The sequence below is a fragment of the Macrobrachium rosenbergii genome, chromosome 24, assembly GCF_040412425.1.
Source record: "Macrobrachium rosenbergii isolate ZJJX-2024 chromosome 24, ASM4041242v1, whole genome shotgun sequence".
NCBI lineage: Eukaryota > Metazoa > Arthropoda > Malacostraca > Decapoda > Palaemonidae > Macrobrachium > Macrobrachium rosenbergii.
The window spans coordinates 33,901,792-33,916,746 of NC_089764.1; the positions used below are offsets into that span (position 1 = coordinate 33,901,792).

General features: G+C 42.2%; 1 protein-coding gene across 4 annotated transcripts in view; it reads right to left on the reverse strand.

Annotated features, from left to right (window-relative positions):
* Positions 1-14,955, reverse strand: part of EDTP (Egg-derived tyrosine phosphatase) — a 50,457-nt gene that overhangs the window by 21,922 nt on the left and 13,580 nt on the right. For 3 of the 4 annotated variants that reach the window (XM_067126460.1, XM_067126464.1, XM_067126463.1), the window contains exons 4-7: positions 7,111-7,258; positions 6,412-6,520; positions 5,805-5,938; positions 4,063-4,285 (exon numbers count right to left, since the gene is read on the reverse strand). In XM_067126460.1, the coding sequence (XP_066982561.1) occupies positions 4,063-4,285; positions 5,805-5,938; positions 6,412-6,520; positions 7,111-7,258 (614 nt within the window). The remainder of the gene's footprint in view (positions 1-4,062; positions 4,286-5,804; positions 5,939-6,411; positions 6,521-7,110; positions 7,259-14,955) is intronic. The other variant, XM_067126462.1, reaches the window with a different exon arrangement.

A 14,955-nucleotide genomic window follows, 5' to 3' on the forward strand; every position in this document is an offset into this window, starting at 1 on the left:
GCCAATGCACGATAATTTATAGTCATTAGCAGCTTGAACATTGTTTTCTCAGCTTCAGCAAACAACTTGCAGCTTAATTTTAGCAGTATATTTCCTTGTCGATTTTTTCTCCATAGCGAGTAAGAGTATACTGTAAAAGCATACCAGTCCTATTCTACTTAACGTCATTTGTAACATACCTGCAGTAATTGTTTACTATCGTACGATGGTTAAAATGCAAACAAAAAGCTGTTGTTATCCGATTAGGTTGTTCTTAGCAAAACAGCTGTTTCTTGTTCGGTTGTTTATAGCTGTACACATTTACACATTTATCATTCTCTTTTACCTTTTCAACTTACTTAACTAAAAGACTGGATAAAGAGATGGAGGATAAATCGTCAGTCTATTGTAATTTGGTCTCTCTTGCTGCCTGATTGTATGCTGTTGCCTGTGCCTGTCGAGTGCAAATTTTAAAAATACTGTCAAAATATTGTCATATCAGTATTACTGTACTTGCTAACCCCATGGCAAAATCGAATTATCACAAGGCGAATTATCGTAACTCAAATACTACCTGTAGTTCATCTACTCTCTTTGCCAATGCCAGCGCAAGCAAGAAGACAGTCTTGAGGGTCAGATCCCTGTATGATGGCTCTCGTAGCGGCTTGTATGGTGCACAAGTCAGGCTCAGAAGAAAGAGAGTCACATCCCACTCAAGGGTCCTAGGGGTCCTCAGTTCCCTGGGAGGGCAAGACTTTTCAAATTTTCTAATCAGCAAAGAGATCTCCCATGAGGAGGAAAGACTGATTCCTTTCAGGCACAGGACTAGGCTCAGGGCGGCCCTGCAGCCTTAACAGCCGAGATGGAGAGAAGCTTCTCTCAGTGAAAGAAAATGAGAAAGTCCGCTACCTGCTGAACAGAGGTTCCAACCGGAGAGATATCTTGTCTACAACACCAACCACAGAAGACGGCCCACTTCCCCTGGTAGACAGCTGCAGAGGACTTGCAAGAGATGCTGGAACCTCTCGACATGCAGCTGGCAAAGGAGGTTGTGCCTAGGAGGAATCTCTCTCAGTGCCTCAAATAGCAGAGCTAGCAGGTCTGGATACCACTCAGCATGTGGCTACTTGGGAGCCACCAAGGTCATTCTGAGATTCGGGGTGATCATTACCCTGTTGATCACCAGATGAATCAGACAGAACGGAGGAAAAAGTACACTTCAAGATTGTCCCAAGGGTGCTGAAAGGCATCTTCTGCTGCTGCCCATGGGTCCAGGATGACCGAGCAGAACACAGGCAACTTCCTGTTGTGCCAGGTGGAAAAAAGGTCTATCACTGGTCATCCCCAAAGGTCGAAGAATCTTTTCCCTACATCTGGGTGTAGAGACCAATCTGTTCCTATCACTTGACCCTGGCTACTGAGTCTGTCTGCCACTACATTCTTTTTGCCTGGAATGTATCTGGCTGACAACTCCACTGAGTGCACTACTGCCCACTCGTGTACCTGTACCATCAACTCATGAAACTGAAGGGATACCAGTCTCCCCCTGCTTGTTGATGTATGCCACCATCATGGTATTATTGCTTATCAGTACCACGGAGTGCCCCATCACTCAATCCTGAAACTCTTGGAGAGCTAAGAAGGCTGCCTTGAGTTCCAAGATACTGATGTGGAGGTGCTTGTCATTCTTGTTCCCCACACACTGGAAGCCAGCAACTCTTCTAGGTGTGCGTCCCATCCCTCCCTCGATGCATCCGAGAACAGAAGCATCTCAGGAGGGTGAGTGTGTAGACACACTCCTATTATGAGGTTCCTATTGTCCAGCCACCAGGCTAAGTCTTGTCTCACTTCCTTTGAGAGAGGCATGGGAAGGTATGGGGAGTCCCTTGCCAAAGAGCAGAACTCTTTCATTCTCCACTGAAGGGAATGAAGGTAAAGCCACCCATGAGGGACCAGCTTCTTCAAGGATGACACATGACTGAGAATGACTTGCCAATGCCAAGCTGTTTCTTCCTGCTGAGACAGGAATGATTGTGCTACCTCCCTGAACTTGCTGGTATGCGAGTCTGAGGGGAAGACACTCAATGCTGCCGCATCTATCAGCATGCCCAGGTACATTATCCTCTGCCTGTGAATGAGATCAGAATTCTCAAAGTTTATTACAACTCCCAAGCTGTAACAAGACTTGAGAAGCTGATCCCTGCCCTGGAGCAACTGCGAATGAGAGCTTGCCAGACTAGCCAATCATCGAGATACCTCAGATGATGTATCCCATGCGAATGGGAACAAGTAGACATGAGGGTGAACACTCACATGGAATGCCTGATGAGCGGTGAGAGCCCGAAACCGAGTGCTCTGAACTGGTACATCGTCTTCCCAAGGATAAAGTAGGGGTACTTGCGTGAAGATTGATGGATGGGTATTTGGGAATATGCATCCCCCAGGTCCAATGTAAGCATTAGGTCGGACTCCCTTATGGCCGCGAGCACTAAACATGTCGTTTCCATCATGAACCAAGTCTGGTGAACAAATCAGTTCAAGGAAGAGAGGTCTATGACCAGTCTCCATCCCTCTGATGCTTTCTTGAGAGAGAGAGACGGCTGTAAAAGCCTGGAGACCGATCTGTCACGACTTCCACAGCACCTTCCTTCAGCATTGCCTTCACCTACCCCCAAAGGGCGAGGTCCTTCAGCGAGCCAGGAACGTAGGTTTGGAGATGGACCGGATAGCTGGTGAGAGGTGGGGGAGACCTGAAGAGAACTAAATATCCTTCCCAAAGGACATTCACTACCAAGGTCTCTGCTCCGTATCGCTGCCATGTTGCCTAAAGGCTTGATAGGCAACCCCCCACCACTGGCAGCATGTGGGGAGGAACGCCGCCCCTAGCGTCCGCCTCCTGTCTTCTTACCCTTGCCGGGGCAGAAGAAGACTGGGTATTCCTACAGGGGATCTTCAAAGTCTGGGGCTTCTTAGGACCCATAGAGGGAGTGCCAAACCTGAAGGTTGAGCTGCAGTGGCATGCAAAGACCCAGCAGCCTTTGCCACTGCCTGGTGGACAAGATGGTTGTTGTTATCAGCTCTCTGTCTACTGCAGCATCCACTTACTCTCTAGGGAAGAAAGAAGCAGAACCCAGCAATGGTCCATCCCTCAAGGCCAAAGCCAAATCAGGGCTAACACACTTAGGAGATTTGAGTCAGGACTGCGTCCATCCTCTTCACACCAAATTCGCCCACAGGTTTGCTCTCTAGCGGGCTAGGTAGGAAATGACCGTACCTCCAGATACCAGCTTCCTCCTCAAGGTTTCTCGAACCCAAAGGAGGCCAGGAAGCGATCTTGGACACAGACAGTGTCCAACGATTCAACCAAGGAAATGCCTCCCTTCTTTATGTAGCAGAGCTTCATTCCATGTGTGTCTCTGAAGCACCCATTGCCTGAAGAAATTTTTGCCAAGTCCATCACATCCTGGGATTGGACGTCTTACAGCTAAACCATTATTTATCTTCACGGGCTCCTAAGCTTTGCCCTTCCTCCTAAATTGTGATTCAGGGTATTTATCATTAATGGGTTCATAATAACTGTTTATACAACAAAAAGAGTTTCTATGAAAACCTTTATATTAATCTTCAGTAGTCCTCTCCCCCTTCACTTCTCCATCTTGCCCTCCCCCTTCACCTCTCCTGATATGGAGGATTAAAATAGGAATGAGTAAAATCACTCTTCAGAATGATGGGGTTAGCTGGCACAAGCACAGATGGGATCTTTCTTGTCCTTTCCAAATTGGTGTGCATGGATGTGTTCCACAAAAATAAAGGCTACGTATGATTAACAGGTTTGTATAAAAATTAATCATGTGGTACAAGCATTATCATCATCATTTCTAACAAATTACACCAGGAGGTACATTTGATCATTGCTGGCATTAATAGAGGTACAGACTGTACTAATAGCCGGTCCTACAGAAAGGTATAACAGCTTATAGTAGGCCAGGGTACAGTATGCATATGCATTTGCTAAAGCAGTCATTCATGGGAATTCTTGGGACACAACTCTCGTGAATAAAAAGGACAACAGTGCATACTTACTCTATAATTGGCCCAATCAGGTGCTACTTTTGCAGACATAGTTCGTTCGGGGATGACTAGCTGTGCATCAACAAAGTTTTGGTTCCAGTTAAAATACAGACCTTCGCCACTATAACCAACATCCCTGAATTCTTTAAAAAATTCACACCCTGGATAAGGAAGTGAAACTATGCTGAAGTCATTGTACCGGTTCTCTTTATCCACTTTTTCTGATGACGTGACACTGAAAATTAAAAAAATCCCTATATAATTTCCTTACACAGTCCATGAGATACAAGGAAGAATGGCATTCAATCTTTTGTCGTTATAAAAGTCCAGTAATACCTCGAAAATTCACGAGGTTAGGTTCCAGATCCTGTTGTGGACCAGGAGGAATTGCGAATGTTTGGTACGAGTCACTAAAAATGCTAAGTCATTATTATCTAGAGAGCTTAAACCCTAAATATAACCCAACCATGCTTCCAAAGCACTTTAATTTCATTTAAAAGTTAGCTTAATGCATTACCCTTGAAAAAAAAAAATAAACAGTTGATGTAAAAATTATTGTACAGTATGGCCTAATGGGTATTTGCCACACTAACGCATTTACAGTATGGTATACTAATGTTACCCCTATACTAATGCACTGGATGCCACTTCTTTTGCACTCACATTAAGGTAAAACCAAGTAACGAATGGGACTGTACACTTAATGCTTGACGTTTTCTTTGTCACTATCAGGAAGGTAAACTAGATAAACTTCCTATGTCACAGAAGTCATGTAATGTAGGTACAATTCAATAAAATGAAGAAAACGTACGTATGGTACGTAGATCTGTGGAAAAAATCGCAGATGCAAATTAGTTAGATACCAATGAAAACTTCCCGAATCCAGAAACGCGAATGCACGAGGTATGACTAAATCAACACAAGTATGTTTTGAATAATTAAGAAACTCCCCAAGTTCTCCAGATGAAAAAGGTGTCATTTAAATATTCTAATTAAATACTCTAAATATATCACATGGTTACATTTAGATGCTATTCATAATTTAAAATAAAATGATTTTGAGATACATAAAGCAGATGCAGCAATGATGTAATAAAAACTATCACACCTAAGTATGAAGGATATATTCACAACCTTGATTATATTCCAATCAGTTGTCAAATCCAAGAGACCTGGAATGTATACAATACTTATATGTTGCTGTGTCACTGATGATTAACATCTGGATTTCTATTAAGCATTCTCAGGAGCTCAAACTTCATTTCCTAAACTTCATTTAGGTAACAGGAATATAAAAGGGAAAGGAATGTTACTTTTAACCTAAAAATCAATTAGAAATGAAACGAGGTTTCTTCCACAACAATACCTTCATTTACATTAGCCCCATTCATGACCTTCAAGACTCCCTGGACACATCATTTCTAAATCAGAAGCAATTGCCTAATGGCACAATGGTCTACCATGAGGCATTGCCTGATGGTAGAAAAACTAGTTGGCTTTAACGGCAAAAATGCAACAACTCTATTCTTCTTCTTTATAACACTCCATCAAAAATCAAGGGAAGGGATGAAAAGTAAATAAAGTTTGTATCTGAGGGGAACTAATCTCATTGACCAAGTCAAAACAAGTCCTGTTTTTCACTTCTTGGACAAACCACATGCCCTTTGATTTACTTTAAATTATATCTTCAACCTGGATTATTTACTTTAATCATATCATCTGGAATACATACTGCACATGGACTATATACTTACTACATTCCAAACTTGACTTTTTTCTTCTCTACCATTAGGTCAACTATGACTCCAACATTGCATGCCTTCAATAACCGAATATCTTGTGCTCTAACTCTGTCAAACAGCTGCCAGTCACTATTTGTTTGTGGCACCTGGAATAAAATTTTAAAATGTAAAAATGTGCATAACTATTTCTATTTTTAATCTATTCAATACATTCTGAAACTTTCCAAACAAATATACTGAAATTATAACTCCAAGTACAGGAAGTTCATTTTTTAAATACTGAATCTTAAAGCTCTTCGTGCATTTAAACCTAGCATGACAAATTTCAAACATTTCAATAAACAAAGGCAATATCAATGAACTTGCTAAAGAATATAACAAACTTGCTAAAGAATATGATACTGTCTTTATAGGCTAAACCAGTAAGTTAATATTCAGAGGTCTGGTTTGCAGGGTGTTCCCAAGAGACTGATTATTTACTATTACTCAAAAAATGTCTCTGCCTTAACAGGAATTTCATTTCACTGAAGGTATGACCAAATGAGAGCACCAGTGTAAAATACAGGTAACTGTGGTTTGCAATTTGATAAGAGAATAACAAATTTAAGAACAGCTTTACCTCATCGTCTAAATCCTCCTCTTCTGGTTTACTGGATACTACTGAAGAAAAAATATAATCCAGACCAGATCTTCCGTACATTTCAGGTCCTCCAGACAATGTTGCTGACCTAAAAATCATGGATATGTGACTAAAATTGTTTTGATAATATAATAAAGTAAAACAACATTGCTCTTGCAAAAACACTTTCTACAAAAATTCAGGGCCAACAGGTTTTACCTATCTCTACTGATAAAATAACTGAAGAAAATGAGGAATGTGGCCAGTAAAAGATCACTGACATCACACTCAGTACTTACACAAAGTAGAAGCTAAATGCTGGTTTCAACTACAGTACAGTACTAATACCATTCACCATTAAATTTTTGCACAGATTCCTGCAAAATAATCACCACCACTGATCTAGCATAACTGCTGTGAAAAATTACATATTCAGGCTTGTTGGAGCCTGATTTATTTTCCCATACAATTTTCACTTGTACCCTAATTTTCCTAAACCTTAATCTTGAAAATAAAGAGAACTCCTTGTTAAAGATGGTATATGCAAAATCTTGCGGCTCTACAACACCTGCTCAATTTGTTTAAAAGGGAACCTTATGTAAACATTCAATATGATACACAATTTTCCTAAAACATGTTGGACACCTATAGAAGAAAAAATGGTTACATTATATTAAATACGGTACCAGGAATACTAACCTGCTTATATAATTTCCTTTGTAGAGAATAACAGGGACAGGGAATCTAGCTCGACATCTTGCAAACTTTGCTTTCAGAATGAGTTCTCTGAGCCTCTGACCATTACTTTGAGTCTCTGCACCTGTGCTTTCACTCTTGCTCCCATCTACTGCAAAGCAAAAAATCATCCTCATAAATACTCATACATCAGCTTCTTTTAGGGGCCTGTGCATGAACCAAGTTCTCTCTTGTGAAAAGAGGCATCGTAACCTAGCAGTACCATAAGAACCCTAAACACCATAAAAAGTATACAATGGTGACTAACCTGGATTACTATATCTAAAATGTATAGTAACAACTAATCCAATATTTTAAATGGAGAGCACATCACTTTAATGAAAGGTAAAAATTCTACAGTATTTTGAAATATGTGGAAATGGATTCCAAAGGGAAAAATTAATGCAATGGATCCCTTAACTCTATACTGGAACGAAGTATACAAGTAGATCTTGGGATTAAAGTCATAACATGACCTTAATGGTAATTCAAAGTATGTAAATGTTACTGCACTCTTCTCCAAGGTGCTAAATCAGACATTAAAAGTGCTTTTCATGATGCCTGAGAACTTACTATACTATAGCATCTCTTCTGCTTGCTATCTTCATATAGCCTAAATGATATTCCATCTTAAATACAGATTTAAGAGTTAGTTTAGGCTTGAATGGTAGACGCTGTTAACTGAGATCTGATACGAGTTGAAAGATCTTTATATTATGTATTTTACAAAATTTCATTACAAAAACCCCACTTCATAAAGGATACAAAAAATTTAATAAGTACACCACTTCATAAAGGATACAAAAAATTTAATAAGTACACAAGTCCATAAGTTTGGAGTGGTTTTAGAATAAACTTCCAACATACATACAGTAATGCAATTGTGTCTTGTTTGTAATGAGTCAAATTAGTTTGCGTTTATCATTTTAGAACCCCACTGATATGGCAAGGTGCAGATGTGACTAGTATACAATTTTTTCAGACAGAAAATTGCAAAAAAATTATTCTAAAAATGTACACAAATAAAAATTATAAGAAGAATGTTTCAATTATTTTTTTGTGGCCATGATAGCAAATATGTATTGCTTGGGCTTACAACTGCAGTGGTCATAAGTTCCAACCCCAATCTAGGATTGATATATTTTAACTGGCATATGACCCTACCACCTCTTTAAGCCAAGGATTGGGGCTAGAGGAGAACCATAGATCTACCCGAGTTGTTCAACATTTGTTTACAAGTGGGTGGAAAGGAGGCTATTTACATTTGGTTTTGGGGATACGGTGCAACAGAACAGTGACCTGTCCTATGCTTCTGATGGTTATTTGTGGCCTTTAAACTGCATGAAAATACAATTAAATCAATACTAACACATGAAAATGCACTTGGATGATGGATATAAACTCCTATGGGCCACACCAAAATTGTTCAACTTTTGTTTAACATTTTATGCGTAGTTTAAACAAACAGTCACTACCTGACTTACGAACATGTTACGTTTCAGACTGCCGCTCATATCTTAAATTGTTTGTGAGCTGGTTTTTAATACAGTGGAACCTTGGTTTTAGTACGTAATCCGTTCCAGAAATTCTGACAAAAACCGAACACTATAAGAAAACTGAAACAATAATTCCCATAAGAAATCATGTAAACCTCATTAACCTGTTCCAGCCACCCTAAAATATTAACAAAAAATACAATTTATAGAGAATAACTACATTTTTACATACACAAAACAATGAGAAATATAAATGACTAATGAAATGGATAAATGACAATTTAACATCACTTTTACCTTTATTGAAGACTCCTGTCCTTTGGTCTGACAGGAAGACTCTCGATGAGACTGTGTCCATGACCATTCCCAGGTACAGAATTCTTTGACTGGGCTGAAGATTGGACTTTTCCAAATTTATTACGATGTCCTAAGCCGCAACAAAATTGGAGAAGACGGTCCCTGTCTCAAATTATCTTTTCCTGAGAATTCGCTAAGACCAGCCAGTCGTTGAGATGCCTTAGGGGGCGAATCCCCTGAGCACGAGCCCATGTGGACACTAGGGTGAATGAATGAATGATTTTAAGTTATCAGGCGTCGTGAAAACTCTTATGAACACCTAGGGAGCTGCTGTCAAGCCAAAGTAAAGAACTCTGAACTAAAACACCAGTTCTCCAAGACTGTAGCAAAGAAACTCTTGGGAAAAGGATGGATAGGGATCTTGAAGTAAGCATCCTTCAAATCTACAGTAAGCATGTAGTCATCGTTTCTGACAGCTGCTAGGACTGGTCAAAGAGTCTCCATACTGAACTATGTTGTCCTGATGAAGAGGTTCAAAGTTGAATGGTCTATCACTGGCCTCCAATCGCCAGTGGCTTTGGGGATTAGAAAGACTCGGCTGTAGAAACTGGGGGAGGGATGCCTGACTTGCTCTACTGCTCCCTTCTCCATCATCTTCCTCACTTCTTGGAGAGCTAGGTGCTTCAGAGATCCCCGGGCGTAAATGAGGTGAAGGAGAAGACGATTGGAGAGGGGAGGAGCGAAGTCGAAAGGTAGTAGATATCCTACCAGAAGGACATCTACCACCCAAGGCTCCACCCTGAAACTCTGCCATACAGCCCAGCGGCTTGCCAGGCATCCCCTCCCACCGGTGGCAATGAGTTGGGAGGGGCGCCCACTCTATCATCTACCTCCACCTCCCCAGCTCTGCCTTTAGCTCCCCCTTCCTGGCCTGGAAGAGTAGGGCTGAAAGGGATGTTGCTGGGCAGACTTCTTCGTTGACAAAGCAGGTTGAGAAGGCTTGCTTGTTGAAGCTAGTTTTAAAGGCTTCTTGGGAGGAGGCTGCGGATTCTGTACTGGGACGTTGGGGTGAGAGGGACCTCCTGATTTAGTCACTGCCTGTTGAATAAGACAACCATGATTGTCGGCTCGCCGCCTGTCGACAGCTGCCTCCAGCTGATCCCTAGGGAAAAGCAGCTGAGAGTCCAGGATATCACCATTCCTTAAGAATAGCAAGGAGTCTACATCGACAGACTGAGCTACTTTGTAGAGAGCTGCGTCCCTCCTCATCAGCAGGATATTAGCCCGTGAATTTGCACTCAAATGGGTAAGGTACAATATGCCCTTAGCATCAGATTGCAACAATCTGATGTAAGACCCACTAATAACTGTATTTCTTGAAGAAGAAACTTCGGTCACGGCTGCTGACCACAAATCAAGCCAAGAGACAGTCTAAAAGGCAGAAGAGGCAGTTGACTCCAAAGAGGCAGTTTCTTGAAAAGTAAGGGAAGGACCTTCCGCCCAAACCTGAACTAGGGCCAGCCCTGGCTTCAACTGAATGACATTGGAGTTGACTTGTCTATTCAGAAGAAGAGTTGCATAATACCTTCTATGACGAGGAAGAGGAGGAAGAAACTTGAAAGACCTAGAATGAAGAGATTTATCCCAGCCCAAAATGAAGGAACTGACATGATTTATGACTGAGTCTGTGTGGCTAGAGCGAGGTAACTATAAAGATGTTTTTGAGTCCTTCTTCAGTCCTAGCAAAGCTTCCATACTTGTAAGGGCAATCGCAGGGGTCACAGCTTTCTTAGAAAGATTAGTACTGAACTCATGAATGAGATCAATAACCCTTAAGTAAGAAGAAAGAAGCTCTTGAATCTCCAAATCCTCTGCTTCCCGGTCATGATGATTCCTGTCTACCTCTGCCAATGGATCCACAGGATTTAGCACCGGGTCATAAGATCTATCAGGCCCTAACACTGAATAGTAGCTCCAACCAGAGAGAGACCCTCTCTACAACACCACCTACAGAAGACAGCCAATTTCCCTTGGTAAACAGATGCAGAGGACTGTCGCAGGTATCCAGACATCTCTGTTGCTGTGCGGCGAGAAAGCCCTCTCGCTCACAAGAGATGCTGGATAGTCTCTAGCCATGAAGCAAAAGATACTCCACTGACTGGTGGTACCATTCTACATGCAGTTGAGACAGACGGTTGTGCGAACTTGTGCCAGGGGTGAAACTCGCTCAGTGCCTCAGAGCGTAGAGCTCCAGAAACCATAAGGCAAGTGGCCATTTGGGAGCCGGCAGGGTCATTCAAAGATTCTGGGTGATCATTACCCTGTTGATCACCCTGTGAATAAGACAAATCAGAGGGAAGGAGTGTGTTTCCAAGTTGTCCCGTGGGTGTTGGGAGGTGTCTCAGCTACAGCCCATGTGTCTGGAATGATGGAACAAAACACTTTCAGCTTCCTGTTGTGCAGAGTGACGAACAGGTCAATGGAAGGTAGACCTCAATGTCAAACAGCCTTTCTTTGAAGTCTGTATAAAGGGACCATTCTGTCCCGATCACTTGACTCTGGCAACTGAGCTTGTCTGCCACTACATTCCTCTTGCATGGAATGTATCTGGCTGACAGCTCTATCAAGTGAGCTACTTACCACTTGTGCACCTGTACTGTTAACAGGTGAAGCAAACGAGACACTAGGCCTTCTTGCTTGTCAACACATGCCACTACTGTGGTATTGTCGCTTATCAGCACCACCGAGCATCCCTTCAATTTCTTTCGGGAAGGTCAAGGTAAGTGAGACCAGGGCTAGCAGGAGCCAAAAAATGGTAGGAAAGCTCGCCCACAAATACTGGAGAGCTGCATAGGCTAGGAGACCCGCGGTCAGAAACGGGTGCTTGGAGCAGGAGACTGATACTGAAGAGTTGGCACCAGGTACTCGGGAGCTGGTGCCAGGCGCTTAGGAGTGGGCACCAGGAACTTAGGAGCTGGTGCCTGCACTCAGAAACTGGCAGCAGATGCTCAGGAGCTGGTGTTGGGTGCTCCTGAAGAGATGGGCACTTGAGCGAAGACCAAGGCACTTGCGAGGGATCGTTGGGTGCTTGGAGCCAAATGTTGATGCCCAAAAGAAGTACGCTCAGGAGGGAAATAATCCTGACTGACCCATGTGCTGCAGGAAGGTTGAGGACTGCGTCTGACTCCTTAAACCGCTAACTGGGCAGCGGAGAAGAGCGTCCGGCATTGCCTGCTTGCCTCTTCAATGGACGAAACGAATCTAGAAAGTGCTTGTGGAGCTTCCAAGTCCAGGCTGGAGTCTTGAGAATCAGACAACAACCAACGCACATCTACAAAGACACCTTCCAATGGCTGGCTGTTGAAGCCTGGGATCGATCAACAGGCTCGACTGAGGGGGCGAATACCAGTGGGCAAACCCCACCGACCTCCCTTGGACCTCCGGTATGACTCCTTCCAGGTTTAGGGCAGTATGACAGGGACCTTCATCTAAGAGAACTGGCAGGACGAGCAGCCACCTCCTCCACTTGCGCAACACTTTCTCCTATCAAGACAGCTTTCCAATGGCTGTCTGCCGATACCTGGGGATGAGCAACAGGTTTGGCTGAGGGGGCAACTACCTCCGGCATGACTCTGACTCCTCCCAGGTTTTGGGGAGTAATGACAGGAACCTTCATCTAGGAGAGTCGGTGGGACAAGTAGTCACCTCCTCCTCCTTCACTTCACTGTATCACTACTCGAGACTGGCAATGACAAGAGTCAGAAGCAAGGGAGCCAGGCACAGGAGTAGGTAGATTAAAAATAGGAGGGTAGGAGCAGAAGGAAAAAGGGCGGGAAGGTGGGAAGAAGGAATAGCAGAGCTATCTTCTAACCTACGCTAGGGTAGAATTCTAGGCTAAGGGAAGCTTGTTTCACGGCTCTAGAGGCCACTTCCTTTCTATCCCTCTCTGACTTGTCTAGTTGAGATTATGAACCTTCTCTTGCTAACCACAACATTTAACACTAAGTTTTCTCCTTACTATATTTCTGCCTGCTAGATTTACTGCAAATTCTATGAGAATCATATGAGGATTGATTGATTTGGTTTGCAACTTTCACTACAATAGCAAAAACAGGTGAACTTGACTCAGACATAACAATAACCAAAAAACTAGAAAAAATGACCCAGAAAGCTATTAAAGCTTGAAGGCTACCCAAATATGCGATAATACTTCACCGAAATCCAGTCATACAACCGAAAATCAGTAAACGAAAGCTGCAGAAAACCCCCAATGTTACTCGAGAGCCGGGCTGAAACAGAATGAGGTTTTCTGCTATGTTGTTCCCAGTACTCCCGTCGGTGGGCAGGGCTTGTCACCTACACTGAACTATCGAAACGCTGTTTGAGTTGGAACTATAGCTATGTAATTACTTGGAAAGTTACTTATATGAAAATGAAATTTCTGTTAATTTGCATGGCGGGGTTAACGACATTTAATAAGGAAGCACCTCATTTCTACTAATATCAGTGGTGCCACGTATCTGTTGGAGTTTATACCAATAAGGTTGTGGACATTTAGGATGCATCTCATAGTGCCTAAAATGTCTTTTGCTTTTTATAATTTGAAAGGCTAGAGAACTAGTAGTGTCTGCATCCTATAACCAATAGCAAGGGATGGATGACTGGTGATGGAGTTGTAAAGGTGACCAACCAATAGGCTTGATACTGGCGAGGTCTTGAAAGCACCAGTGGCCAGTCTAATGGCTGCATGATTTATCTAGTGAAGCATTTTCAACTTGCTAGGGGTTGCAGAAGAGTATACTTCACACCCATATAACAATTTCGATAAAATCAGGGCTTTATGCAACCTCAAAGTATTTGACGGTCTGCACCCCATGACATGAGCTATAACTTTAAAAAGGTTTAAAGTCTTCTGACACTTTGTCTTTAACATCTTTAGATGAGACCCCCCTGTTAACCTACAATCAAAAATTAAACCAAGGAATTTGGTTTTCTCTACACAGGGAATTCTTTGGCCTTTAATATATACTGTACAAATATATCTGGGTCTGGATGAGACCCACAAATATGGCAGAAGTGGACAACAATTTTGCTAGTCAAAAATTAAACCCATTTAAATCAACCCATTTAGTGATGTTATTTACTGTAAGTTGGAGCTTCCTTTCAATAACAGACATCCTTGATCCTGCAAATGATATAGAAAGATCATCAACGAAAAGTGTGTGCAATACATCATAAGGAATATGAGGAGAAATACCACTGATATTAAGTGCAAATAGGATAACACTAAGAACTCTACCTTGTCGGACCCCTCCTTGGAATTTACTTTCTGACAGAGTATTACCAACTCTAACTTGAAAGTGTCGACGTGTTAGAAAGGCCTTAATAAACAATGGCAGCTCTCCTCTGAGTCTTGATTGATGGATGGTTTTAATGATTCCATATCTCCATACAGGCAGTCCCCAGTTATCGGCGATCCAGTTTTAAGAGCTTGTCTAGCACCGAAAATCGGCAAATTTCGGCGCCAAAAATCGTAGATTTCCGCTTCTTGGCGCCAATAACCAAAAATCAGCGATTTTCGGCGCCATTAAGTGCCGAAAATTGCTGAAAAAGCCCCAAAAATCACCGAATTTCAGTTATCGTCACACCATGGAGCCCCCACCAATAACCGGGGACTGCCTCACGCAAACGATTCACATATAGATGACTCAAGACAAATCAAGACATCAGTAGTAGAACGCATTTTTCAAAATCCACACTGTGCGGGTGATAAAAGATTGTTTTTTCTAATGCCCAAACAAGCCTTGCATTGACCATCTTTTCCATAATCTTACAAAGACAAGATGTCAAGGGAATTGGAAGGTAGCTAGTGGATAAAAATTTGTCCTTTCCCAGTTTTAGGAAAGGCTAAAATTAAAACTAGTTCCCAAACTGATGGGAAACTGATTGCACCAAATTCTGTTGATAATGCTAATTATGAAAAGCTTAGTGTTCTTGAATACATACTTTATCATTG